The sequence below is a fragment of the Phaseolus vulgaris genome, chromosome 4, assembly GCF_000499845.2.
Source record: "Phaseolus vulgaris cultivar G19833 chromosome 4, P. vulgaris v2.0, whole genome shotgun sequence".
NCBI classification, from domain to species: domain Eukaryota; kingdom Viridiplantae; phylum Streptophyta; class Magnoliopsida; order Fabales; family Fabaceae; genus Phaseolus; species Phaseolus vulgaris.
The window spans coordinates 42,380,241-42,406,258 of record NC_023756.2 but is presented as its reverse complement, the minus strand read 5'-3'; the positions used below and the strand labels follow the sequence as shown (position 1 = coordinate 42,406,258).

At 32.3% G+C, this 26,018-nt stretch overlaps 3 protein-coding genes across 5 annotated transcripts; 1 reads left to right on the top strand and 2 right to left on the bottom strand.

Moving 5' to 3' along the window:
* The first annotated feature begins 1,567 nt into the window (after positions 1-1,567).
* LOC137837741 (protein PPLZ12) lies at positions 1,568-6,385 on the top strand. Its single transcript, XM_068646849.1, has 5 exons — positions 1,568-1,943; positions 2,141-2,261; positions 2,360-2,451; positions 5,163-5,259; positions 5,800-6,385. The coding sequence occupies exons 1-5, from the start codon at positions 1,749-1,751 to the stop codon at positions 6,171-6,173; spliced, it is 879 nt and encodes a 292-aa protein (XP_068502950.1). The 5' UTR covers positions 1,568-1,748; the 3' UTR covers positions 6,174-6,385.
* A 716-nt stretch (positions 6,386-7,101) lies between these two features.
* LOC137837739 (pentatricopeptide repeat-containing protein At3g62890-like) lies at positions 7,102-9,695 on the bottom strand. The gene is made up of 2 exons (XM_068646848.1): positions 8,954-9,695; positions 7,102-8,782 (listed from the first exon to the last, which is right to left on the bottom strand). Exons 1-2 carry the CDS (start codon positions 9,638-9,640, stop codon positions 7,586-7,588), a joined length of 1,884 nt encoding a protein of 627 aa, XP_068502949.1. The 5' UTR covers positions 9,641-9,695; the 3' UTR covers positions 7,102-7,585.
* An 8,467-nt stretch (positions 9,696-18,162) lies between these two features.
* Positions 18,163-24,818, bottom strand: LOC137837738 (uncharacterized). 3 transcript variants are annotated; one of them, XR_011085512.1, is made up of 4 exons: positions 22,156-24,818; positions 20,061-20,277; positions 19,659-19,852; positions 18,163-18,430 (listed from the first exon to the last, which is right to left on the bottom strand). XR_011085512.1 is itself a non-coding variant. In XM_068646847.1 (2 exons), the coding sequence occupies exons 1-2, from the start codon at positions 24,588-24,590 to the stop codon at positions 19,822-19,824; spliced, it is 2,466 nt and encodes an 821-aa protein (XP_068502948.1). In that variant the 5' UTR covers positions 24,591-24,818; the 3' UTR covers positions 19,453-19,821. The 3 variants fall into 3 exon arrangements, 1 of the variants encoding a protein (XP_068502948.1); XR_011085511.1 differs by lacking the exon at positions 20,061-20,277; XM_068646847.1 differs by lacking the exons at positions 18,163-18,430; positions 20,061-20,277 and having other exon boundaries at positions 19,453-19,852.
* Positions 24,819-26,018: the final 1,200 nt, after the last annotated feature.

The window sequence follows — 26,018 nt, the reverse complement described above, 5'->3', positions numbered from 1 at the left end:
CATATTTATTTTTTTAATCGCACAAGCTATGGGTTTATTATTATAAATAGTTTCAAATTACAAATACATGATACTTAACTTTAATTCTTATTAATACTAAAAAATAATACTAAATTTTAGAAATATAACATATTTTAATATTGTCAAAGATATTAATTATTTTATATTTATAATGAGAAGGTTCAGCTTCGGCGTCGAATTGGAGTGGGAAGTTGAACGTTTGGTTTTACCTATTGGGTTGGGTATGTAATATAATTTTAAGTTATATAATATTTTTTTCACTTTAACTTATTAAATTACTAAAGTATTTTATGTTTAAATATGTTGAAATTTTTGTTTTATTTGTATATTTACATAAAACATTATTTAGTAATTATTGTAAAAGTATACAACATTACATACTTAATCTTGTCATAATTAATAGCTAATAGAATAGCTGAAACTATATCTCAAATAAATTATGTTTAAAATAATTTATAATCAAATAGAAAAAATATAAAATTCTATCATTTTTCCCCAAATCAAAATAAAATGATAAACATTAAAGAAAAGAAAATTTATGTTTTATTTTAATTTAATTTTGTTTCAACTTGTATGTTTTAATAAATATCTCTATTTTTCATTGAATACCTCTAATTTTTAATCATAATAATATTGTTAACAAATAAAAAAATGTGCTACACGTCACATTTTATCAATTTTTCTACACGCAGTTAGCCTTAAAATATAAACACGAGATTTGTTATGTTTTCTCATAATTTTCGTAAATATTTAATACTTTTCATAAATATTTTTACTATTTTAAAAATAAAATATTCAATATTTATTATATAAAACAAATAAACAAATAAATATAAAGATATTTTCAAATATTTAAATGATTTTTTCAACCTGCCCAAAAAATATTATTTGTGAAAGCAGTTTTTCTATAAATTATAAATTGTGACGTGAAGTAGTTTTTTTCATAAGCTATCACGTGAAATAGTACTCGTGAATTGTGATGCAAATTCCCTTTTAAAAATTGAAATATTTTAATTTTTAGTGTACTTTTTATGTACTTAACAAATTTAAAACATGAAAAATACAACATTTAAGTTTAATGATAATGTACTAATAAAACTTTTACCTTTTTAACAATTTAAAAATCATCATTCATATAAATTTTAAAATATTTACTAAAAAAGTTGAAAAACATATTATTTTTTATTTAATGGCGGAGGAGGATTTATTTAACTAATTTTTTCCATAACCAAATATAAAATTCAAAAAGAAGTCATTACCATAATTTAAAAACTTAAAATTAATTTATCAGAGAACTATTTTATAGAAATTATTTTTTAGTAATTTATCTAAAATCTATTTTATAGTATTTAACTTGTTTATAGAAAAAAAAAACTATCCAAACTAATTTTAATAGCCAATTATCTATCACTTTTAACTAACTATTATAAAAATTAATATTCATATGTTAAAAAAATTAATATATAGTTTTTTTCCAATACATACATATTGTGATTTATAAAAAAAGAAATGTATAAAGTAAATTCAATTTTCTTTTTCTTTCTTTATTAACAGAAATTTAAAAGCATGGAGAAAATCTTAAACATTTATCCCAATTAACATTTCTTCTTATGAGCAATGAAAGTATATAACACGTTAACTTTGAAAAGAGAAGAAGAAGAAGATATTTTCATTTAAGGCAGTGTTTGTTTGTGGTTGTTCCTGCTTTTGATTTTAGAATAGCAAAGATGGGAAACTCGTTCTGTTTGTTCTGTGGATGCGTCGCTCAATCGAGCGTCGGCGTCGTTGAACAGTGGGGGCGTTTCCACCGCCTAGCGCAACCCGGTTTCCACGTTTTCAACCCTCTCGCCGGCGAATGCCTCGCCGGAATCCTCTCCACCAGAATCTCCTCCCTCGACGTCCGAATCGAGACCAAAACCAAGGTCCCCAATCAATTCCGTTTCAATTCCCGATTATTTTTATTTCTTAAATTTTATCAGATTTTATGACACAATCGAGTAATTTTTTTGTTAATTTGTTAGCACAGTGTGTGATTTTTAGTTAGTGAGTGCAGATTATGACCTATGAATGATATAAATGAGGAATAGTGAGTGATTTGTAATTTTGAATTGTGGAGCAGGACAACGTGTTTGTGCAGTTGCTGTGTTCAATTCAGTACCGAGTGATTAAGGAAAACGCGGATGATGCTTTCTATGAATTGCAGAATCCTCAGGAGCAGATCCAGGCTTATGTTTTCGATGGTTGTGTTTGTTAACGGTTTTTTTTTTTTTGTGGACAATTGTGTGAATTTTGATTTGTTGTTTTAACTGTGTGTTTTGTGGTTTGGTTGGTGGTTCAGTGACACGTGCTATTGTTCCGAGAATGAACTTGGATGAGCTCTTTGAGCAGAAGGGCGAGGTTGCCAGATCTGTCTTGGAGGAACTTGAAAAGGTAACTTCCTTTTTGTAAGTAGTTCGTATTATTTGGATAAACTTTTCCACAAGCACTGGTATAAGAAAGAAGACTTGAATTTAGAGGGGGTAAAAATCAGTGAGTTATTGTTCTCGGTTGATGTATTATATACATGTGTGTGTAGGAAAGATGAGAAGAGTACAATAAAAAGAATAGCTACAACCTATAACACTCAATCCTTAGGCTAGGTACATACACAAAATAAAAAAAACAGCATTATGATACAATAAAATAATAATCACAACTTTAACACTCCCCTCAAGCGCATATAAATTGTATGCACCAAACATGAAGTATATAAACTGAATTCTTGGTCCTCTCAAAGACTTAGTTAGAATATCTCTAAGTTGGTCATTAAAGCTGATAAATCCAGTAATTTCCTTGGACAACAACTTCTCCTTGACAAAATGACAATCAACCTCTATGTGTTTGGTTCTCTCATGAAACACTAGATTGGAGACAACTGAAGGGATACTTGATTATCCCAATACATCTTCATCTACTCAACTTCACAAAATTTCAACCCTTGGAGGAGTTGCTTAATCCACACAAGTGGTCAAAGCTATATATCTATATTCAATTTCTGCACTGTTCTGAGAAACAACATATTGTTTTTGGCTCTTCCAAGGGACAATATTCTCTCTAAAGAAGACAAAATATTTTGTGGTGGATCTCGTGTCAATGGCACAACTAGCCCAATCTGCATCACAATACCCTATAATTTGAGTACCTCCCTTGTCCTCATATAACAATCTTTGTCCTGAACTCATTTTTGATATATTTGAGAATGCAAATTACAATATTTCAGTGATCAAGGTAATTTTTTTGCATAAAGTGATTAACAACTCTAACTACATAAGAAATATCAAGTCTTGTAATAGTGAGATAACTAAGTTTTCCTCCTAGCCTCCTATATTTCTTTGGATCTTGAAAAAGTTTCACCTTGATTCATCATTAGCTTTTGATTTGGGTTCATAGGACTATCAACAAACGCTGTCACCTCTAGAATATCATAAGCATATTTTCTTTGTGAACAATAACAATTTCCTCTGATAGAGTCACTTCAATACCCAACAAGTATTTCATATAACCAAGATCTTTGGTTAGAAAATGGATAAATAAGCACTCCTTTAGTTGAGAAATCCTAATGGTATCATTTCTTTATAATAACTATATCATCAACACAGATCATTAGATTAACACACTTCCCGGCAGAAGTATAACAATAGAAAACTAAGTGATCTATCTATTTCACTTTGTTTCAATCTAAAAATCTGTATAATATTACTAAATTTACCTTCAGGATGACTACTTCGGCCCATAGAGAGAGCAATGTAATTTACACACTAGACTCCCCTTGAGCAACAATCCCAGGAGAGATGGAAGGAAAACCCTAATATGTGAGGAAAGAGACATGACCAACTGCCCAAGGATGTTGAAATTGGGAACCAAGGGTAAAAATGTGCCCAGAAGACTTTGAATAGACAAACATTGATGGGAAGGAAGCTTATGGGAAACATGTGTTTGGTGTAGTGTTGATGGAGATCAGTGCATGGTGGCATGTTTGGAGGTTTGTGGTCACATGAGTGTCGAGGTTGGGTTGTGGTCCTTGAGGTGCACATAACTCTGACTTTGCTAAATGAAAAAGATGGCGGACAATGGCAATGTCGGCCGGAGATAACTAACAGTGGTTGTTCGGTGACAGGTGAAGACAGAGCAGGATTGTACTCGCATCGTTTCCAACTTGATTTTAGAAGTGATAAAAATCAGTGAGTTATTGCCCTCAAGTGATTTATTTTACAACAGAAGGAATAACTAAAGTCTATAACGCTCAATCCTTAGACTAGGTAAGTACACACACACACACACAAAAACAGCTTTATGAAAATTTTACAATGAAATATTAATCACAATTTTAACAAGATGAAAACAAGTAGGTAAAATGCTTTGGACTTCTCTATAAGCTAAATTCAACTAATGCAGCCTAACTTCTGCTTAAGTTAAATGAAAAGAGCTTTTATAGAAGTGAATAAGTTGATTTTAGCTTATGTGAAAAGCTTAATTCATTTTTCTTATTTTTATTTTCTTATGGTGAAAGTTTATCAGGTCTTGATACATTGATGGAAGAGTCTCTTGGGTCTTTATGCATATGACTTGTAAATATACAAATAATAAGTTAGTACATATTAAATTCATCTATATGTTCAAGGCTATTCTATTGACAAAGAGTGAGTGAGTGTGTTTTTTGTTGTTTCCATTGGAAAGGAGAAATTAAACATATGTTAATCATTGATCAGTAATTTAGATAGAAAGCATAGGTGGCCATGTTGAGAGAAGGAAGTAGGTGGGAATAATTTGTTCCAACAGTCGACAGACACATGTCTGGCCTGGACATTGTTTTAGTATGTAGGAAAGAAATAAATAGAATAGAAGTAAAATAAAGTTCTGGCCATCTACACCGAAGTATATGAGAGGTGACAAGTCAAGAGAGAATCTGTAGTTGTTTACAAGACGTCTATTTCTTTTAAAACTATAGTTTGTTGGTGGCGTAAATGAAACTAAGAAAGTTTTTATGAATAAGGATTTGTTTTGAAATATGATGACTTAGTAAGATTTTGGTTGGCTTGTTCTCTCATCCTCGATTGATTATTTTTCTGAATACCAATGGTCTTTATCTCCTGAATTATCAGGTAATGGGAGAATATGGGTATAATATAGAGCACATACTCATGGTTGATATTATACCTGATCCTTCTGTACGTAAGGCAATGAATGAGATCAATGCAGGTAATAACACTTCATGTTTTATAGTTCTTATTTTTATTTTCATGGCAATATTACGAAGTAGTAACATAACATGTATGTATGCATATTATAATTTCCCTCTCTAAACATACTCCTCTTAGATGGGTTTGTCTCTAAAATGAGCAAATATTATAGAAGTGTATTTACCCTTTAATAGGGCAGTGTGGATTGAAGCAAAAGGATGGGATGGATTGAAATGAAAATATGAAATTTAATATTAATGCAATATACTTCCATTTCATTGTTTGGAGATGTTATGATGAAATAAAACAAAATTCCATTCCGTCACATTCCACCCAAATTGAGGGTGTGGATGTTAAAAATAAAGGTAAACAATGAAATAATTTTCATGGTTTTCATTATTTTTCATCTTTGTTTTATCAATTAAAGCAATGGAGCATAACACCATTAATATTCTATTCCATCTTTTTCCGCCAATCCAAATATTAGTGGATTAATTAAGATTATGGTACGTTCAATTGTATGCCACGGTATTCAGTGAGGATTGATTTTATTTGACAGCTCAAAGGATGCAACTTGCAAGTGAGTACAAAGGAGAAGCCGAAAAGATATTGCTAGTTAAAAAAGCAGAAGCTGAAGCCGAGGCCAAGTATTTGGGTGGGGTTGGTGTGGCTAGGCAGCGGCAAGCTATTACCGATGGCTTGAGAGAGAACATCCTGAATTTCTCTCACAAAGTAGAAGGCACTAATGCTAAGGAGGTGATGGATCTTATCATGATAACTCAGTACTTTGACACAATCAAAGATCTTGGGAACTCATCAAAGAATACCACTGTTTTTATACCCCATGGACCTGGCCATGTTAGGGATATTGGAGAGCAGATACGCAATGGAATGATGGAAGCAGCCAGTGCTCACGTAAATGTGGAGGAGTGATTTTGTATGATTGCCTTCGAAAGTATAGCCCTTTACAGTCACACATGAATTATACTGGCGTGTAAGTAATAAGTTTCTGCTTACTTTTGTGCAATAAAAGTTTTTGGTCAGTTGGATGTAAAATCAGATGTTTTTCTGTCGCATTATGTAAACTTTGCTGTCATGCTATATTTTAGAAATTCAAAAGGTAAATTCATACGAGTTAAAAGAAATAGTTTATGGCCTTCCTCTTTTTGCAGTATATTACCTTTTTGAAATATTACTTGTTGTCATTTTTATCTATGAACATATTAATATTATCTCTCAAGTTTGGATCAAGAATTGAACTAATGTTAATGAATTGTATTTTCAGGTATTATTATTTTTTAATTTTAAGGATTAATGTGATAACTTTGTATAATTTCAAAATGACCTTTTACCTTGAAAATATATGTAAATATGTAGCCAAACTCGAGTAATGTGTTGCCCAACAGTGTTGAGAATGGAACGCGTTGTCTCTGCTTTCAATATGTAAGTTCGATACATTTTCAGCTTCTATTTTCCATATTCAGACAAGAATAAAGAGGAGATGCAAGGATATTATCCCTTAATGAAACAGTACAGGTTTATAACAACAATCTTAAATCTAATCCCATATATATGTAGCTTCCAACATCTACATCTATTTTGTCCAAAATTCAGAGTTGCTCTCGCTCTTAAGCCTGTAACATCCTCAGCTTAAAGTTTTATACAGAGTACCAAATGTACAAAACTTTACTAATCTCATAAAAGTTGCGCAATACAATCACGAAGCCATGATAAAACTGAAATAATGACGGTCTGAGGAAACAACCTCAAAGAAAAGGTTTTGGTAAATATCCAAATATAAAATAAAAGTTTTCGGAAAAATGAGACCTATACAAAATGGTCAAGAATAACTATACAACAATTTACTCCTCAACGATTGTGCTTTATCTGTTCCAACAAGGACAAGCTATTCTTTGTTCAGTACATATATAGTGTATACAATAGAAACAGAAGCGTACAAACTTCAGGCAACTTCCATTATCAGAAGCTGTAAAGAATTGACAGCACCGTAAAGGGCATTCTTCAAGAATTAGCCAAAAGCCCCAAAAGCAATAGTCTCCTTTAATAAACCAATTGGCGAACTGTTCAACAATGCAAATAATGCTCATAGAAGGTCATTCTTCCTTCTTTGAACTTTTCTTATTAGTATGTTATACAGGAGCTGATCGCATGGGCAACATTATTGTTTTTGTTAGCTAAAATCTCTCATCAAATGCATATCTTTGTCTGGTCGACTCAATATATGAGTTTGCCATATAAACAAAAATGTTCTGTTGTGTCAAAGGTGGGCAAAAGGGGGAAAATGTTGGCTGAAGCTTAATTGACATATGTAGCTGCTTCCTTATCTACCAGTAGTCTTTACAAGAACAGATTCCATCTTTGAAGTGGTGATACCTTGTCCTGTCTCTTACTATAATTACTCGATCATAAACTTTGGAGATGAACTTTGTTGCTTGGTGGCAATCCCCACAAACCCTTAAATTCTTTACAATGCGAATTGGAGTTCCATATGCTGTGTTCATCAATCCAAAAGCAATAGCCAACTTCTCACTGTGAACAGACAGAGCAGTCTCTTTATCTTCCTCATCGTCAATATCTCGCAAAAGTTCTCCAAACTCTGGAACATACCCAGCACTCTTCAACTTGATTGTCATCTCATCCAAAAATGAATAAATCTCCCTACTTTCAGGATGGGATCTGTCTCCAACAAGGAACTGATGGAATGTCCCCTTCAATTCAATTGAGCTGCAACCAGGAATCTTTTTTCTCTCATTACTGAGTTCTTTCTTTTCTCTCAGCATTCTTGCTTCATTCCATCTCCCAGATGTTGAATATATATTACTCAATAGAACATGACACCCTATATGGTTAGGATCCATGTCTTTAATGATCCTTCCTATTCTATATCCCCGCTCTATGTCTTTGTAGATTCTACAAGCATTCAACAGTGCTCCCCAGATGGCAACATCAGGAGCCATTGGCATACTTGAAATCATGTCTTCAGCCTTTTTCAAGAAACCCGATCGACTAAGTAGATCCACCATGCATCCATAATGCTCTATTTCTGGTGTAATAGCATAATCACTAACCATCAATCTGAAATATAATTTCCCCTCCTCGACCATATAGCCATGGCTACAAGCATTCAATAAGGCAATGAATGTGACTTTATTAGGGGAAACTTTTTTAACCTTCATTTGTTCAAAGACATTTATGGCCTCGTTGGGTTTCCCATGCATTGCAAACCCACCAATCATGGCATTCCATGGCCAAACTTTTTGCTTTACCTTGTAATTAAAGAAAATCCTGGATGCTGATTCTATTTCCCCACACTTTGCATACATGTCAATGATGCTAGCTAAAAGCCTTTCATTCATCTTAATCTCGCCTCTCCCAATGTAAGCGTGTATCCACTTTCCTTGATCCAGTGCTACTAGATTCGAACAAGCGGCAAAAGCGCTTACAAGGGTATATTCATTTGGCCTGGGACCTATTTGCAACATCTCGTTGAAAAAATCCAAAGCCTCCACGAAACACCCAACCTATAGTAAGCATGAAGCAACTTTAGACACGGCACATTAACAATTAAGTCAAACACAACCAATATGACATACTTTCAACCGCGTCCTAGTGAAATGTCCACTTCAAACGAACAAGGCAATCGTGTAAAATGCTAATATCATTATTTTGTTTACTTTCAAATCCAGCAATACCTGAACATAACCAGCTATTATAGTACTCCATGACACAACATCTTTTTCTTGCATTCCATCAAACAATTCCTTAGCTCGACTCATGTCACCAGATCCAACGAAGGCAGCAATCATGGTGTTCCAAGAATACAAGTCTCTATCCACAGCCCATTGAAATACCTTCCAGCCCTCCTCCACAAGTCCCCACTTCCCATACATACTAATCAAGGCATTCAAAACAAACACATTGTTCTCCAAACCAACCTTCACAGCATGGACGCGAACCTGCTGTCCCTCCTGCATGCTCAGCCCATTGCCACAGGCACTGAAAGCAAACACAAAGCTATATCGATTCGGAAAAAGGTCCGAATCCCGGGTCAATGAGCGGAAAACCCCAAAGGAATTGTGGCAGGAATGCGGTAACAAAGAATGTGCTTTGATCATGGTGTTGTAAATGAACAAGTCTGGTTGAGGAATTTGATCAAACAGTTTGTGGGCATAAGAAAGAGAAGCACAAGCAGCAAGCTTGAGGAGCTTGTTGGCTGAAACAGGGTGTGAGATTAGAGCAGTGGTTACTAACTGTGAATGGGTCTGCTTAATTTGTTGCATTGACTTGCATGATTCAATCAAAGAGACAAGTCTAGAATAGTGATCAGAATGAGAAGGTTTTGCAGAGGTTGAGTAGAATCGCATCATTTTTTTTGGCATAAAATCATGCTGATTCTAGTAAAGAGCACTTCCACTTAGAAAAATGGATAGATAGCCCAAGCCTCTTGTCACAGGCTGGGCCTATTTTAATTATAGCCCACATATGGCCCGTTTAATCTTCAAATACTTGTTGAGGGTATTTTTTTCCTACACCTCCATAGTTTCTTTTGACACCTTCATAAATGAGAAAAGACTATTTAACTCTTAAAAAAAACATTATAAGATACTTTCATAAGAATGTATTTTTTAGAAACATGTTATAGAATTCAAAAGATATTTCTAATACCTTTCGTATCCTATAATCTAGAATATAATTTTCTTAAGAAAACATACATTATGTATTATACAATCCAAAATGTATTTATGGATCCATAAATACATTATTAATTCCAAAATTCATAATGTATTTCTTTTAATAAATATATTTTAGATTATAGAATCTAGAAAAGTATTTATGAATTTGGAAATATTTTGAAGATCTTACGAATCAAGAATGTATTTTTCTTAAGAAACATATTCTGAATTATAAAATTTGTAAGATATTTTTGAAATGGAAAAAATATCAATAAAATACATGGTAATTTTAGTATTTTAAGAAGATTGGAGTGTTGAAGAAACTATGGAGATGTATAAAGAAACCCTTGTTAAGGAGGTAGTAAAAAATGATGAGAAATAATAATAAAAATTCTAATATTTGTTTTTGAGTAAATAATTTGTGTGCTAATAGTAAAAAAGATTTTTACAGAATCGTAATTGATATATAATTTTTTTAGATATTTTGAAATATATATATATATATATATATATAACAAATAATAAAACAATTTTCTAACCCATTATCATCCTAGAGGAGAATTGATATTGTGAAACACTTATATTTTTAGCTACAATTTTCCATTTCTAAACTTGATAGGTTAACTTTATGCTAAAGACTATAGTATCTAAACTTTTTTTTGTTTGGACAAAATTTTCAAGATTATTTATATGCTTTCAATGTTTGATCTTGATGTTATTTTTTTTATAGATTGAAACGATAATTTTTTTGTTTTTCTTAACATCTAAATAGCTATTCTTGTAGGAGTATACAACATATAACATTTTTCAAACAATTAAAGTAGATTTTTTAATGTATAAAGAATGTTACTATAGTATTTAAAACAATTATAAATTTGTATATGTAGGTTTACAAAAAAAGGTGCAATTTTTTGTTATTTTTAAAACGATTTTCCTAAGAATGTATATTCTTTAGTAAAATGGATTGCTACTTTTTTTCTTCCTTTATAATATTGTACATTTGTATAACATTTTTATTCATCTAATTACTTCATTTATTATTTTCTATAATAATGGGTTAAATTATCTTTTTCTTTAATCCTAAATCATATGTATTTGTCGAAGTAAATTCTTTCTACACCTTCATATTTTCTTTGCACTTCTATACTTTCTTTTTTTTTAATTTCAACAATACCTTTTTGAACATGATGGACAATGTGGTGTTTTCTTTTTCATTTACAAGTAGTTGTAGTTGGTGGTGAATGTTAGTGATTGAGGTAAATTTTGTGATATTTTTACTAGTGGTAGTATTTTTGTTCGATTTTTTTTAAGCTACAAAACAAAACAAAAACCAGCGATGTGTAAAAATGAAGTATAAAACTCAAAAGAAAATTATCTTTGCATTGGAAACTCGGAATACAATAAATATTCTCGTCAATCGTCTCACACAAACTCAAATGAAGGAACTGTTATTTCAAACTTTGCGGCCGAAAAAGAATGAAAGTGTTGTGATTGAAAGAAAGTATAAGAGTACATGGATGTAATTGAAGTTATACTTTATTTAATATTATTTAAATTTTTTAAAAAATTTTGACTTTTTTATAATTATTATGAAGATGCAAAAAAAAAATGGATGGAGGTGGAGGGAGAATTTATCATTTGTGAAATGTGTCTTCTAAAACATTGGCCCAAATAATTGTTGACACATATCTTTGGTCACTGGACTCACATATTAAATGGATCAATTCTACTAAACTCATCTCATCTCAAAGGTATTTGTTCTTGTATCCATTAATTTATTGCTCACCTCTTTCTCATTAATGTCAAATTTATATTTTGGAAAGTGCAAAATGAATAAATAAAAGGTGAACAAAGACATTAATGGAGTAAAAAAGAGTTAAAGCCCATTTAAAATTCAATTTTCCTTTTAAAAAAGAACACAATCTAGTCATCAATAGGAGACATTATTAGATATTTTGAAATTATTATGTGTCTATAGTCTCACTAACTTTTACATGGCATATAATTAAAATTTAATTTAAAAAGATCAACAAAACTTAATAATTTATTGTGTGAAAAAAAAATTATAGTCTCAAATGACAATATAGCATATAATTGGTTAAGTTTGAGTCTTTACCCCAATTTCACAATTGTTACTAAATGATGATGCACATTATTGGTAAGTCCTCTTATTCTTCACCCTTTTACTATTTATTATTACCAATTATAATTAATCAATCATTATTTAACCAATTATCAACAACATTTTAAAGTCAATATGATAAATGAATATTATATCTCTTAAATCACTAGAAGAAAAATTGGTTTTAAAAACTAATTTATTAATCTTTAAAATATTAAATTAATAATTAATGTTACATATCAATTTAGAAACTATTTTATAATTTTTTTTATAATAGAAATTATTTTAAATATCAATAATATTTTAATTTATAAAATAATAACTAAATTAATTAATATAAATTAATTATTTTTATCATTAAATTAGTTTATATTTGATAATTTTTTTACAATAATAAATTTAGTTCTTAAAATTAATTTCAATTAAATTTAACACTATTACTAGTAATAAAATCGACCGTAAAATACAAAATCACTTTTTTAATAACTATTAGATTCTTCAACCGTCAAACTTTTGCCTCAAAACGCAGCTTTGCATGAGAATATGATTTTTTGTTTGTATAAAATGCAAAAGCACTTTCCATTAAAATCACTTGGTTGCAAACTTGGGGTTGATTAAATTTGTAATAATACATTGTACACAAAGTTATAATTAAAACGAATTTCGTAAAACAAAAAAAGAAAGTGTGTTTGTGAAAAATAATAATAATAATACATATAATGAAAGAAGAGCATAGCATATATAATATGATATTAGAAACGAAAATGATTAAGAAGGAAACATACCTAATTAAGAACATGTTAGCAAGCTATTAGGTTTGGAGTGGTCCAATGAGATTAGATTTACATGTGTTTTTGTTATGATGTTGAGTACAACAATAATAGGTTTTGGTGGCCAGTTGTAGGGATTGTTTGGGAGTACAATAGTAATTATGGAAATAGAGGAATACAAGAAAACAAAAAGTATAATAAAAAGCTTTGTAATCATCATACACCATAACCATTATTAGGTAAGGTAAGGTAAATTCCATATTTCATGCCTCCACTAATTTCTTCTCTATCACACTACACTTCTAACTAACACGACAAAACTTCATTATTAACATCACATTTTTCCTTCTACTTTTTATTTTTTTCTTTTATTTCAAACAATTTCTCACCTCCTACGGTTTTCAAGCCAAGAAAACAAAATCCTGTGAAACCTTTTTGGAGATCCGACATCGAATAGAGATTAAGTCATATCATAATATAAGTGGGTGCAAACCTCACTTTATAAGTTGGTTTTATAAGATTGAGTTAGGCTTAAAATTCACTTCTTATCAGAGTAATCTTAAGTCTATTCTAAAGAGAAATTGTTAATTTTATCAGGTCATCCCTATCGGGTCACTATCAGACCATCCATAAATATATAGTCTCACGCAAACAGTCTTGGTGTGAGGGAGTGTGTTGGAGATTCTACATCGAATAGAACTTAGGATATTTCATAGTATATAAGTATGTATAAATCTTACCTTATAAGGAGAATTTGTTAATTTTATCAGGTCACCCCTATCGGACTGCTATCAGACCATCCATAAATATATAATCTCACGCAAACAGTATTGGTGTGAGAGGGTGTGTTCGAGATTCTACATCGACTAGAACTTAAGATATTTCATAGTATATAAATAGGTACAAACCTCATCTTATAAGTCAGTCGGTTTTATAAAGTTGAATTAGTTTAAAGTTTTTTCTTAATACCATTATCTTTGAATTCATGTTTGAAGACACCTTCATCAATTACTTTAAGAATGAGGGTATGGTATATGGTTAGCTTTCAAGTGTAAATGATTATTGGTTGCTCACTTTCCCAAAGTAGTGTAATCTAATTGAGTAATAAAAATCTTGCTGATTGGTGCTATTATACATATATATATTACTGTGCTTGAACTGTTACCTCTCCCTTCTCTTAATACTAACTATAAGTGATATTTATGTATTAGTCTTTGTCTAATGTGTATTGTCTAATAATGATAGGACCCATCTTTAATCAATGAAAATTATATGAGGCTTTGTGGGTAATAGGCTAATAATACCATAATATTATTTTCAATTGTTCTTGTGATTCTGTTGAAACTGGGGCCACTTATACAAGAGCCAATTATGCCATAGATTGGTGGGAAAAACAGTGAAGACAGAATGAGAAAAGAAAGAAATCTGATGCAGAGAAGATTTGTTTGGGCAAAGTTTGTAGGGTCAAGCTTTAAGTGGGAACTGCAAAAGTAACACACCATGTGATAGAAAATAGCACATAATGGCTTGTACTTAAAGTTCCATGCCTAACAAGTGTATGAAAAAATGTCACAACTGCAGTAATGTCTAATTTAACATGCTCTGTGTAACTTCTGCATATTATCCTTCAACCTTAGCTTAGTAAGTTGTTGTAGAGAAAGAGATGATTATGATAAGAGGAACTGATTAGAAGATTTAATTACAATTAGCAAAAACATCATAGGTAATTTACTTGTGATGGGAATGAGTTACTGTGTGTTCCAATATGGACAAACACTTCTCCACTAAACATTTGCAATTTGCATGAATATGATGTCACTGGTCTTTGTTACAAAGTGTTGGTTGAAATTGATACTTCAACTCTTTGAAACCATATAATCAAAACAAAAACCAAATAGAATAAACAAATATCTCCAATCCACTTTCAATCTCAGCCTCAGATTTTTCTGATATTTTCTCACCTTTGATTTGCTTTCATGAAAATGAGCTAATAATAAGGATTCATGTTCATCACTGTTCTTGAACTTATTAGGCAAATCAAGCACCAACAACTCTAATAAAGAAAGGTGAAGAAGAAGAGAAATTTTTATCTAAGCAAATATAATACTTAGTCACGTGAGATGAATACTAGTTTCAAGTTTTAATAAAGCCTTGCAATTGCATAAGGGAAAGAGAAATGGCTTTTAGAGAGTTCTTATTAAAATAAGAAAGTCCTACAAAATTTGATAATCCAGTTCTTTATTAAGAATTTAATCTATTTTATGATCCACTGACATTCGGATATTTATCGATCTAACCTATTTCATGATCTACTGAGATTCAGATCTTTATCGCTTTGATTCGTCTCTTCTACTTCTTAATTCAGGTAAACTTTATAATTTTATATTATATTATATAAACTTCAAGTCTTATGATATAAACAATTATGCTTTAATTTTGCAATGAATATGTGGTAGAAAAAAATTTAAATTAAAAAGTGGTAAGTTGAATTTGTGGTATAATTGTAGAGAGTGAGTAAGTAACTTTACTTTGAATGAATAGTAGCTTTTGTAGCTGAGAGACATGTAAATTATATATGATTTCAAAATTGAAATTTGAATAAAATTCAAAGGTTGATTTGAGAGTGCAAGTGAGTTTGAATTGACTACCAACCAAATTAAACCCAACACGATTTATGAAAAAAATCGACTTTGGTCAATTCATTATTCCAATTTGAATTGATAAAATATCAAACTTCATTATCTACTTGTATTGTATTAATAAGTGAGCTTAATAGTGGAGAAGCTTTCGTCTCCTAATCCGTCACTAAATTCGTCATTAAATTCATAACTACGGACACTTATATATTTGAGAGCATAAAGGAACTCATTATAAAAAAAAATCATTAAATAACAAAATAAAAAATTTTAGAGATTAAAAAATTATTGTTATATCAAATAGTTTCTAGATTTATAAACCAACTTTTATAAATTAACATTTAATTAGTTAATTGGTATTTAATTAACTATCAAGGTTTTAATTACCAATTTTAGAATTTAAAGTAGTTGGTTAAATTAATATTTAATTAATTAATTGGTATCTAATTAGCTATCAGTTTTAGAATCTAAAGTAGTTAGTAGTTAAAACCTTAGTAGCTAATTAGTTATCAATTTAGAAACTAATGTAGATACTAATAATTTTTTTAGTTTTTAAGATAGTTTTTAATTTAATCAATATAGTAAGTAATTATTTTTTTGTTTCTAAAATTAGTTTTTAGTAGTGATTAATATTATTGATATAAGAAGTGTATAGTTGTTTCATATTAATATGTAAGGTGGGAGTAGTACTAGAAGGAAGAAAAAATTATATTACAACGTATAGAGAATAATTTTGTATGAAAGTTAAATATGTTTAGTTTGAATATATTATTTAGGTTCCAAAAATTATTGATTATATTTTATTATTTTCTTGAATATATGTTGTCCTTATTAATATTTAAAAGAAATCTCAAAAAAATAAATGTAGCACGGCCAAAAAAATGTTTTAATTAGCTAGCACATTTTCCCCCACTAAATTCAGTCTAATTAAGTTGTTTAAACTTTTTTTTATTTTATTGAAATAACGAAATATGGAATTTTCACATCATCGAAATAATCTTTTGTCAGAAATATGGCAAAACAGATAAATCCAAATAAAAAGAAAAACCTAATCTAAAGATAAATACCTAGAAGAATAGGTGTGTACTCACGTGATCCACAACTTTAATTTCGTTTTAAATGCAAATTAACTTTCAGATAAAATAAATATAAAATAAGAGTTTATTTTCTACACATAGCAGTAACAAATTCCATTATCTTAATCTCACTTTCAACGCAGTTATAATAAAAATTAATAAATAACATAAAAAACACTTTAGTTAATGCATTCATTACTCATAAATTTTAAAAATATCTATTTTGTGGTGGTTTACTCTATTTTAAAAATCAGTCAATTGGATTAATGAACTAACTGGTTAAATAAATAAACCATAAAATTAAATAACCTAAAATGTTTGTTATTTTTATTTTCTTCAACATATGAACTTATTATTATTATTATTATTATTATTTTATATGAATGTGTAGTAGTATAGAATATGGTTTTAAATACATTGGTAATAATAATGTGTGGTTTTTGTTGTCCACTTTCTATTCTACCAACATGTGTATAAACATTGTTATGATTGCATTGCCCTAAAAAACAAGGAATAATATGTGCTTTACATTATTACACAAATTGTTTCTACTACATCTAACACACATTAGAGGACCCCTTGTGTATGGGGTAGGTAGGGCAAGTTGGTATGTAGCAAGCAAAGCCATTGATCTTAAAATCAAGGGTCAAGATGTTGAGATAGGGGAGATGAATTGATTAATGTGTAATCATTGTTCCACAGTCCACACCTTTCATAGGAGAAGAATTGATTAACATGTAATCATTGTCATCATCACAATCTCCAAATTTTCAAATCTACCAAAATACTACCAAAGGTTAAAGTTTTCATGGTTAGTTAGCTGATTGGCATCAAAAACACAATCAATAGGCCAAAGGAGGGAATATCAACTGTTTCTCAAATATTCCTTCTCACATTAGGGTTTACACTTTTTTGTGAGAATAAAAGTGTATTTGGAAATCAGAATAAACAAGAAATCACCTAATCCAAGATAGTAAAAGTTAAACCATTAGCTATTTCAATGTATGATGTAGAGATGAAGATGAATCTTTTTGTTAAAATTTTTCATCATCTTTACCATATGGAAACTTTATATATGCACAAATTCAGATAAAGTTTTACCTACTTATTTTTCTCATCATTAATGTGTTTTTTTTATAAAAATTACTCTTTACTCTAGGAACTGAGAGAACTCCTACCGATTTCGATTCTTATAGGACTCATCTGGTTCTCACCAGTAAAAAATAATAGTTCACACCAACAGAAAATCATAGTAAAATTGAATTGAAAAATATTGTTTCTCCTTTTTGTTGTTGATGTAAAGAAGTTATACTAACAATGGCCATTTAGACAATTATTATAAAAATTTACAAATTTATTATAATATTAAATTAACATAGACTGTTTTTTCTTTTAAATAGTGTTTTATTATTCTCAGAAGCAGGAGATAGATGGTAAGGGAAGAACTCTTTCTTAATTCCTACATTGATGAATGAATAAGCCAAGAAAAGATTGATGAATGAAATCATGGGGGCAAAGAATCAAAATATACAAGCCCATAACACAAATTTATGAGGTAAAAAGAATGTATCTTGAAATCTAAAACAAAGGGAGGTTTGTTTAGTGGGATGTAAAAGGAGAGACATTAAAAAGAAAGATTAATGATGGGGGAACATTGAAAGTGTGAAGATTCTTGTAAAAAGATGGCTTTGTCCTATGCCAATCATAACATCCTCCTCTCCTATACAAGAACAACCAGACTGGAATGAAAAATGAAATTATACCATACATCAAGCAAAAGGGAAAAAAAATATATGAATTAAAAAGAAAAAGAGAGAGAAAAAAAAGGGTCTTTTCCTTTTAGTTGGTCAGCAGTCAGAATTGCTTGCCATTGCCGACATGATCCACTGTCACTACACCAAATTGAGTAGAAAGATAAATCAGTTCTGAAGAAATCAGCAATACAGCACCCTGCACTACTAATGAGTTCAGTCAGCCACATAACTTTTTCATTTACAACCGTGTTTGACTTTTAGCCAGTCATTAAGGAGCTACAGAAACTTTCATTATTTCTTCCCTTGAGGTGGGTGAAGACACTTAAATTAAGCACATATATGATATATCCATGAAAATTACCAATATGCTACAATGCAAAAACAGTGAACTCAATATATAATGGAGTGCAGTTAAAATATAGAGTCTAAAATGAGTTAAATTGTTGAGGCTTTTTGAGAGTACTTCATAATATGTAAGAGAATAGGTTCATGATGAAAAAGGGTGGAGAAAAGTTAGTAGATAAAAGGGGTGGCTATCTTGATGCTAGTTTCAAGCTGCTGTACGTGCAGTGAAAGGACATATTATGGCATGATTTATTATGGAATATAGTACTAGAGTCATCGTTCATGTAGCAGCAGTATCTATGAACATAACCAATCAGAAGTTTAAAATAACTTCAGTACAAATATTGCTGTCTTTGGTTATTATCGTTTTGATGCATCTTCAGCTTTTACTTCAGTATGCATATAAATTCTGTACTCATACAATAATTTATCTTCAAATTATTATTACTATTATCATTGATATTATTACATAGTACACGTTACAACTTAAATGTTTTTAAATTTGATTATTTACATAAGATTTAGTGATTTATAGTCAAGTGTTTTCAAAATAGTCATTTGATATATATGTTAGCAAGAGATTGGTTTAGTACTAAAAGGCCTACTGTAGGAAAATTGCTTAACATGCCAAATTATTTATTTCTTATGTGGATTTGAGCATCTTTGATTTACATACACTATTATAAAATCTACAGTGAAGATTAATGTGGATATACATTCTAATCATAATTGGTTCAAAATGAATTCGGTTAAAATAAATTTTACCCTACTTAGATGTCAGCATGATTTGCAGAAGTTCTATTTGCACGGAATAGTGAGGCAGAAGTTGTATTAATTATTGACTAGGAAACTGTTGTGCTTGCATCAGGTTGATAGTATCTCAGACTTCAGTTTCATAATTTTATGAAATTTATAGAAGTATGATGACAACTATAAAAAGGGTGTCATGTGCATGTGACTGACAAGAAGGATTCAAAATGATATGCAATTTCATCACCACCAGAACCCTTGAATCACCAACCTTCTGTTCATGGCTCCAATAATCTGCTGAAACATTGAGTCTCTGCTGCATATTGCAATAACCCTCTCAACCATATCATGTACCTTCTCATACCGACAGGTCTCTTCTTTTTCCATTTTTTTTAGGACACACTCCTTGTTTCAACTTTTTTTTCCAAGCCTTTTTAGCAATCATGGCAACCTAAACGGTTAATTCTGCAAAATTCCAATTTGCAACATTGAGATAAACATGGCAACCAAGGCCCCATTAACAAATAAATTATCACAAAACTAAATGTTTCAAAGAAAGTTACCAAAGCCTGTGGGACATTAGCTAAACAAAAACAATAATAATATTCACAAACATAATATATATAGAGAGAGAAACAGTGTGTGGATTGATGTGAAGGAAGGCCACTCATACCTCACTCTCCTTTGACCATGACACCCTTTGACATGGATATCCACTCTCCCTTGTGGGCCTAATCATTTTGTAGTAAACAAACACACCAGGAGATATGCCAGATTATCTATGAGAATTGCTTCTACGGATACAAAGATTCTTATCTTCTTCCGAGGTTGACACACGTCAAAACCATGTTGCCTTTACCACCCTACTACTGCTTCAAGCCATTGCAACTCTGCACCAAAAAGTAACATTCAAATTTTGGGAGCCTCCTATTTTAGTTTAACATTTGTAGTAACTTAACTCCCTATTCATTAGAGTATCTAGTAGTGGCAGGAGTACACACCATATCATTTGAGATTGCCTCCATCATGAAGAAATATCATAAATTTCATCACATATTTTTGTTATTAATTTGATATGGTGTTATAGTGCTCCCATTTTTGTGATGACTAACCATGCAGTCTCTAGTTGTGGTGAAACATGACTAGGAACAGATGTAGAGATAGCCTCAGCTGTTTTTCTCTTTCCACTCATGAAAATAATCTAAATTAAATGACTTGTGACAATTTTGTGCAGTGATGAGAACAGAAGACGCCAAAACTTGAATCAGTTTTCAAAGGTGAGGCCAAATAACGGCCCAATATATGTTTCCATTTTCCTCTAAAGGTTCTCACATGCATCAATAGCCCTATGAAAAAGAGAGACCAAGGAACAACATATACCGTTAGAATAGAAGTGCTGTCCTTACAGCTTGGAAGTTGAAATTTACTTGAAAGTGGACTAATTGTGCTCAGTTACTGGCTCACTGGTTTGTAACAGCATGATGGACCTTAATAGTTAATACCAATTGATCACATGTAATTGAGAATTCTCTTATTTCTTTGTTACTAAAACACAAAAAAGAGTAGTTGGGATAAGTCCAATAACTATATGGTCCACGCCCAAGTGGTTTTAAAAATCAGGAAACATGAAGGGAAACTCTTTATCTTGATATACCCTACGAGAAACTGAAACTTCTACATCAGGCAGTTTGCAGAAAGCAGTGAGACACCTTTTGTTCTTTGGTCAACTCAGTTTAGAACTAAACTGAAGCATTAAAGTCTTTGGATGTGATGGAAATCAGGTGGTCAAACAGTATGATAATTCATCCTATTCTATTCAATCACACAAATTAGTGTGGCAAGCAGAATCTATAGACTCTGCATTATGTTATGGCATATCAAGACATGAACTATCAATTGAGATCTATAATCAAAATTCCATGGACTATTTGTAGCGTCCTTTTCCCCCTTCAGGTGAAGAAATCACGTTAATGACACCCCATGATGTCATATAAACGTTGTTTTCGTTGAGAAAACAAAAACTTTGCTCCAGATATAGGCTTTCCTCTTGTTTTTTAATGATTTTTCATACAGACCATAAAATTCAGTTTGCTTTTGAATTTTTAAATATTCTGCATGAGTGCTTTTTATCATATCAATGTCAATAGCTAAAAAAGTGAACAGCTGAAGCTTCATAAAGAAATTAATAATAAAATCCTGAAAGCTAGCTCCATAAGCATGAAAAATGCTTCTAGTCCAGTATTTGACCTACAGAAAGTGAAGCGGAAGAACAAGTAGAAGAGGAATCAGGAATTGAGTTTTTCACATGAGAGGAAGTTTGTAAACAAGGTGTTTCTCATCAAGGCAAACTTTACACATACATTAATTAAGCGCATCTTTTTAAGTTGTAGATTGATATTAGAATTAGGATTCAATAATCATTCTCATTACAAAATCACTAGCAAAATTTTTGTGACATGACATTCTTCTTGCTCCTTCCCTGAATTGTTGTTATGCTGATAAAAGAGCAAGAGTTCCTCCTTTACAACCCTAAAAGTACAAAATAATTACTGGAAAAAAGATTGATGATTCATTAGAATCAAAGCTGATCATAACACAGTCACTAACAACATGCTTTTTTTGGTCCCTTCTAATATTCCTTCTGTTTCAACCCCCAAGTCATGAAATTTTTTCAACTAGATGTAAGGGAATAATAGAAGAGTTGTGTAAAGAATCTGATAAATCCTAAAATTACACAATTCTATAAGAGTTGAAAAAAAGCACATTACACTAAGGGAGCATCAGCATAAACCTCAGCCAGCATGCCATCCTCACTACCAGACATGGCAAACAGCTCTGCATCCTTCTCTTCCTCACTGGAAAAGTCTCTCCTTTCAAGCTTGGCATGAGCTGCAATATATATCATTTTCTGAGTCCTCTCCAAGGCAACTCTTGACTGTTTATTAGCTGAAAATTTCCTCATAAAAGACCAATTACTCTTAAACCCACATGAAGTTGCATGCAGAAAAATAAGCCTCACTGCAATCTTCCCCAGGGATTTAAACTCACTCAAACATGTTTCCCACACAAGTCTACTACTCAGTGGATTTGCAACTTTCATCTTCCCTGTAATCGGATCCCTCTGCTTCATCTGAACAGCCTGCGCATAAAGCGGATCAAGACCATCTGACCTCCATTTCATTAGCTCCATCAACACAACATGAGCCTCTTCTCGCGAAGCCAGCCTCGTGAGTAACTTGTCCACATCCTTCTCCTGTTCTCGCGTCAAACACTTATACGGAGGAAGATACTTTCCACTTGCATCCTTAATCAAGTAAAGTGGATCAAGTATAAACGCTGCTGCCCACGCAGGGTGATAATTCTTCCTAAACCTCTTCTCAACTATCTTCTCCACAGGTCCTTCCACAATGTTGAACTTCCCACACCACTCTTTCACCTTGCTCCTCAGCTCCTCCCAGAGAGGCAAGCACCTACCAATCAATGGCCTCTCAGCCTCAACATCATGCACCATCCCTCTAACAAGCTTCACAACTGAATAAACCGCCTCCAACTCGTTCCAAAACCCCTCATTCTGCACCATTCCTGCAACCTCCCTCGCCAACGTATCTTCCATACACATCACCTTAAACCCATCTTCCATCACAACCATCTGCATCACTCTGGCACAGCTCAAAATGTCCTCCAACATAGGAAACACCAATTGAAAATTCTTCAGCGGATCACATTTGGGTGAAGGCACGCGAATTAGCCCGCCACAATCCATCTCCTGCACCCTGCACTTGAGGAAAAGACTCCTCACCTGCGACTCACTGTTCATAAAATTGGCAACCTTCAAGCAATTCTCAATCACATCCCTGAAAAGCGGCAACTCGCGGTTAAAATCCTTGATCAAGCTAACCAACCCCTGAAGCTGGCAGGAAGTGTTCACCATCCAATGGTGCTGCGCCTCCAAGTTCCTCAACGCCTTGGCCTTGAACTTATCTGCGACAATCCCCACACACCTATGGACAACACTCCCAGTAACCGCCGTAACCGTCTCCCACAAAACCTCCTCGGCATACTTGGAATTCTCCACTCCACCTGTGAACACAGCCTTCTGAAACACACTGCTCCCATTGGGGAGATTCACCACAAACTTCACCAAACTCTCTCCCCCACCACAACACGGGTTGAAGCTAAACAAACCCCCACTCTTCCACCCATCACTCGCCAACTGAAAAAACATGGCGTCCCTAATCCTCGCCTCGGACTCAGCCTTGGCCTCCCCGAACCTAGCATCAAGCCTCCCCCCAGAAACCTCCCTCCTCAAATTTCCGGGCAACCCAACCTGGCTCAAAAAAGCCTGAAACTTTCTATGTTCCAGACTCGACAAGGACACAGAGCCGCAAGTCTCGTAGAACCAATCGAAGAGCAAGTCCAAAGCAGAATTCACCTGGTCCTTGCTCAAAGCAGGACCAGGAGAAGTCTTGGGACTCTTCAACTTCTTCACACTGTCCTCAAACATGGCCAAAGCACACAAATCATCCTTCCCACCCGACAACATTAAATGCTGCTGGCTCTGCCCGTGATGCTGCAAGTGCATAATGTTGTTGTTGTTATTATTATTATTATTATTACTATTGCTGTTGTTGTTACTGTTCTGCATCTGGGGGTACCCGATGTCGAACCGGGAAGACTCGACCAAGGCCAAGGAGTGATTTTGATAAGAAGAGGGCGACGTGGCACCCATTTGAGGCGAACCCCTTTTGCGGTTGGAACCGGGAGTGATGGAGGAAATGGGCAGGGGAGAAGGCACCGAGCCGGGTCTCAACCCAGAGCTGAAGTTGGAGCAAGTTCCACGCTTTAAGTGTTCGGAAGCTGTTCTGGAAGGGTTCGAAGCGGAGAAGAGAGAGTCGCAGAGGGAGCATTTGAGTTTGACGGTTTTGGGGAGACCGGTATCTGGGTGAGGGACGAGTATGGGCTCGAGGTGGGCCCAGTACCAGGCTCCCTTTCCCTTGATGGCCTTGGTCCGGACAGTGAGGAGGCCCTCGAAGCGTTTGTTGACTGCCCTCACCGCAGCGCCGTCGTCCGATGGGAGGGGGTCGGTGGAGGTCGAAGTGGTGGAGGTCATGGCTTGGAGGTGGAGGGTCAGAAGTGGAGGGTGGAGCGGGGTGGTGACGGTGGTTTCACCGTTTTGGTGGGCGTGGATGTCGTTTTGGGGCATTTAGCCATATAGGGTGGAAGAGTGAAGAGAAGGGTGTGAAGAAGGAGCGAAAAAGGAGTGGAAGGTGCATATAGAGTGGAGCTACTCAACAGGAACCAGAGAATGGAGGAACAGAGAAAGAGAGAGAAAGAATGGTGAGTCAACCGATTTTGTATTTCCCAACTCACCAAACTAAACCTCTTTTTTCTTTATCCATTTCTTCTTTTTTTCCTCTCATCAAAACCACTTCTTCCTTAATACTCTCCCTCACTTTTTTTTTCTCATCAAATGTTACATAACTAGTTACTTCTCATTTTTTAATTAATATTTTATTTTTATTTTTAAACACAAATTACATTATTATTTTCTTTTAAATACAAATAAAACAGTTTTATCCAACATTATTTTAATCATATTTTATATTTTTAATGTTACCGACAATTAACATAACCACCATCCTATTAGTATTTTAGTAGGTAGAGTGTTGTTTACTATATTCATTATCATAAAATCTTCACTTTACTTTCCAAGGTAACTAAATTCATGACACATGTTAAAATTAACTATCATTATGCAAAAAAACAAAATTATTAAAACTTATTTTCAGTAAATTATGCTTATTTTAATGTATAACGGGAGAAAAATACAATTCACTGAAATTACAAATAATTTACGATTTTATGGACTTTTCGAAATAATATTGAATAAAGATATGCGCCTATTTTTCTAAATAATTTTTTTTAATTAAATTGAAATGATTTTGCTGCCCCTTTAGATTTTAAAGGTGTAATTTTGAAATGTATATATAAAATGAAAACGATAAAAGAAAGACAGAAATAATTGTACCAATAAAGTCTAATGCAATTCATAAAAGTTGTATCTTTACTTAATTTTTTTCTTTTTTTTAAATAAAATAGTGGAGTTTATAAAAAAAATGCTTTAAAGATTTACTTTAACTCTTGGACTATATCTATGACGAATATTTTTATGTTACTTAGTTTTTATTTAAGGGAAGGTTTAAAAAAAATGTATGAAAGAAGTGTAACTAGTCACTCATAAACTCATAATTGTAACTCTATCCATAAAATACTGCATTTGCATCAATTTACAAAATTAATCAACATGAAAGTGTTATTATTTTATCAATAATAAATATATTTAAATTTACTAATTATCTTTGAGAGATGATTCTCTTTGTATATATGATACCATATTACGAAGTGGACTTTAAGCCTAACTCAACCCCATAAAATCGGTTCATGAGGTTTGCACCCATTTATATACAATGAAATGTCCTAATCTCTAGTCGATGTGGGATCTCCAACATCTTTTGAAATAAAATATAAAAAAAGATTGAGAAAAATTTTTAAATTTTATTTTTTTTACAAAATTGATTGTTTTAGTCTCCAAAAAGTGCTTAATTGTTATGTTTATTGAAAAATGAAGATT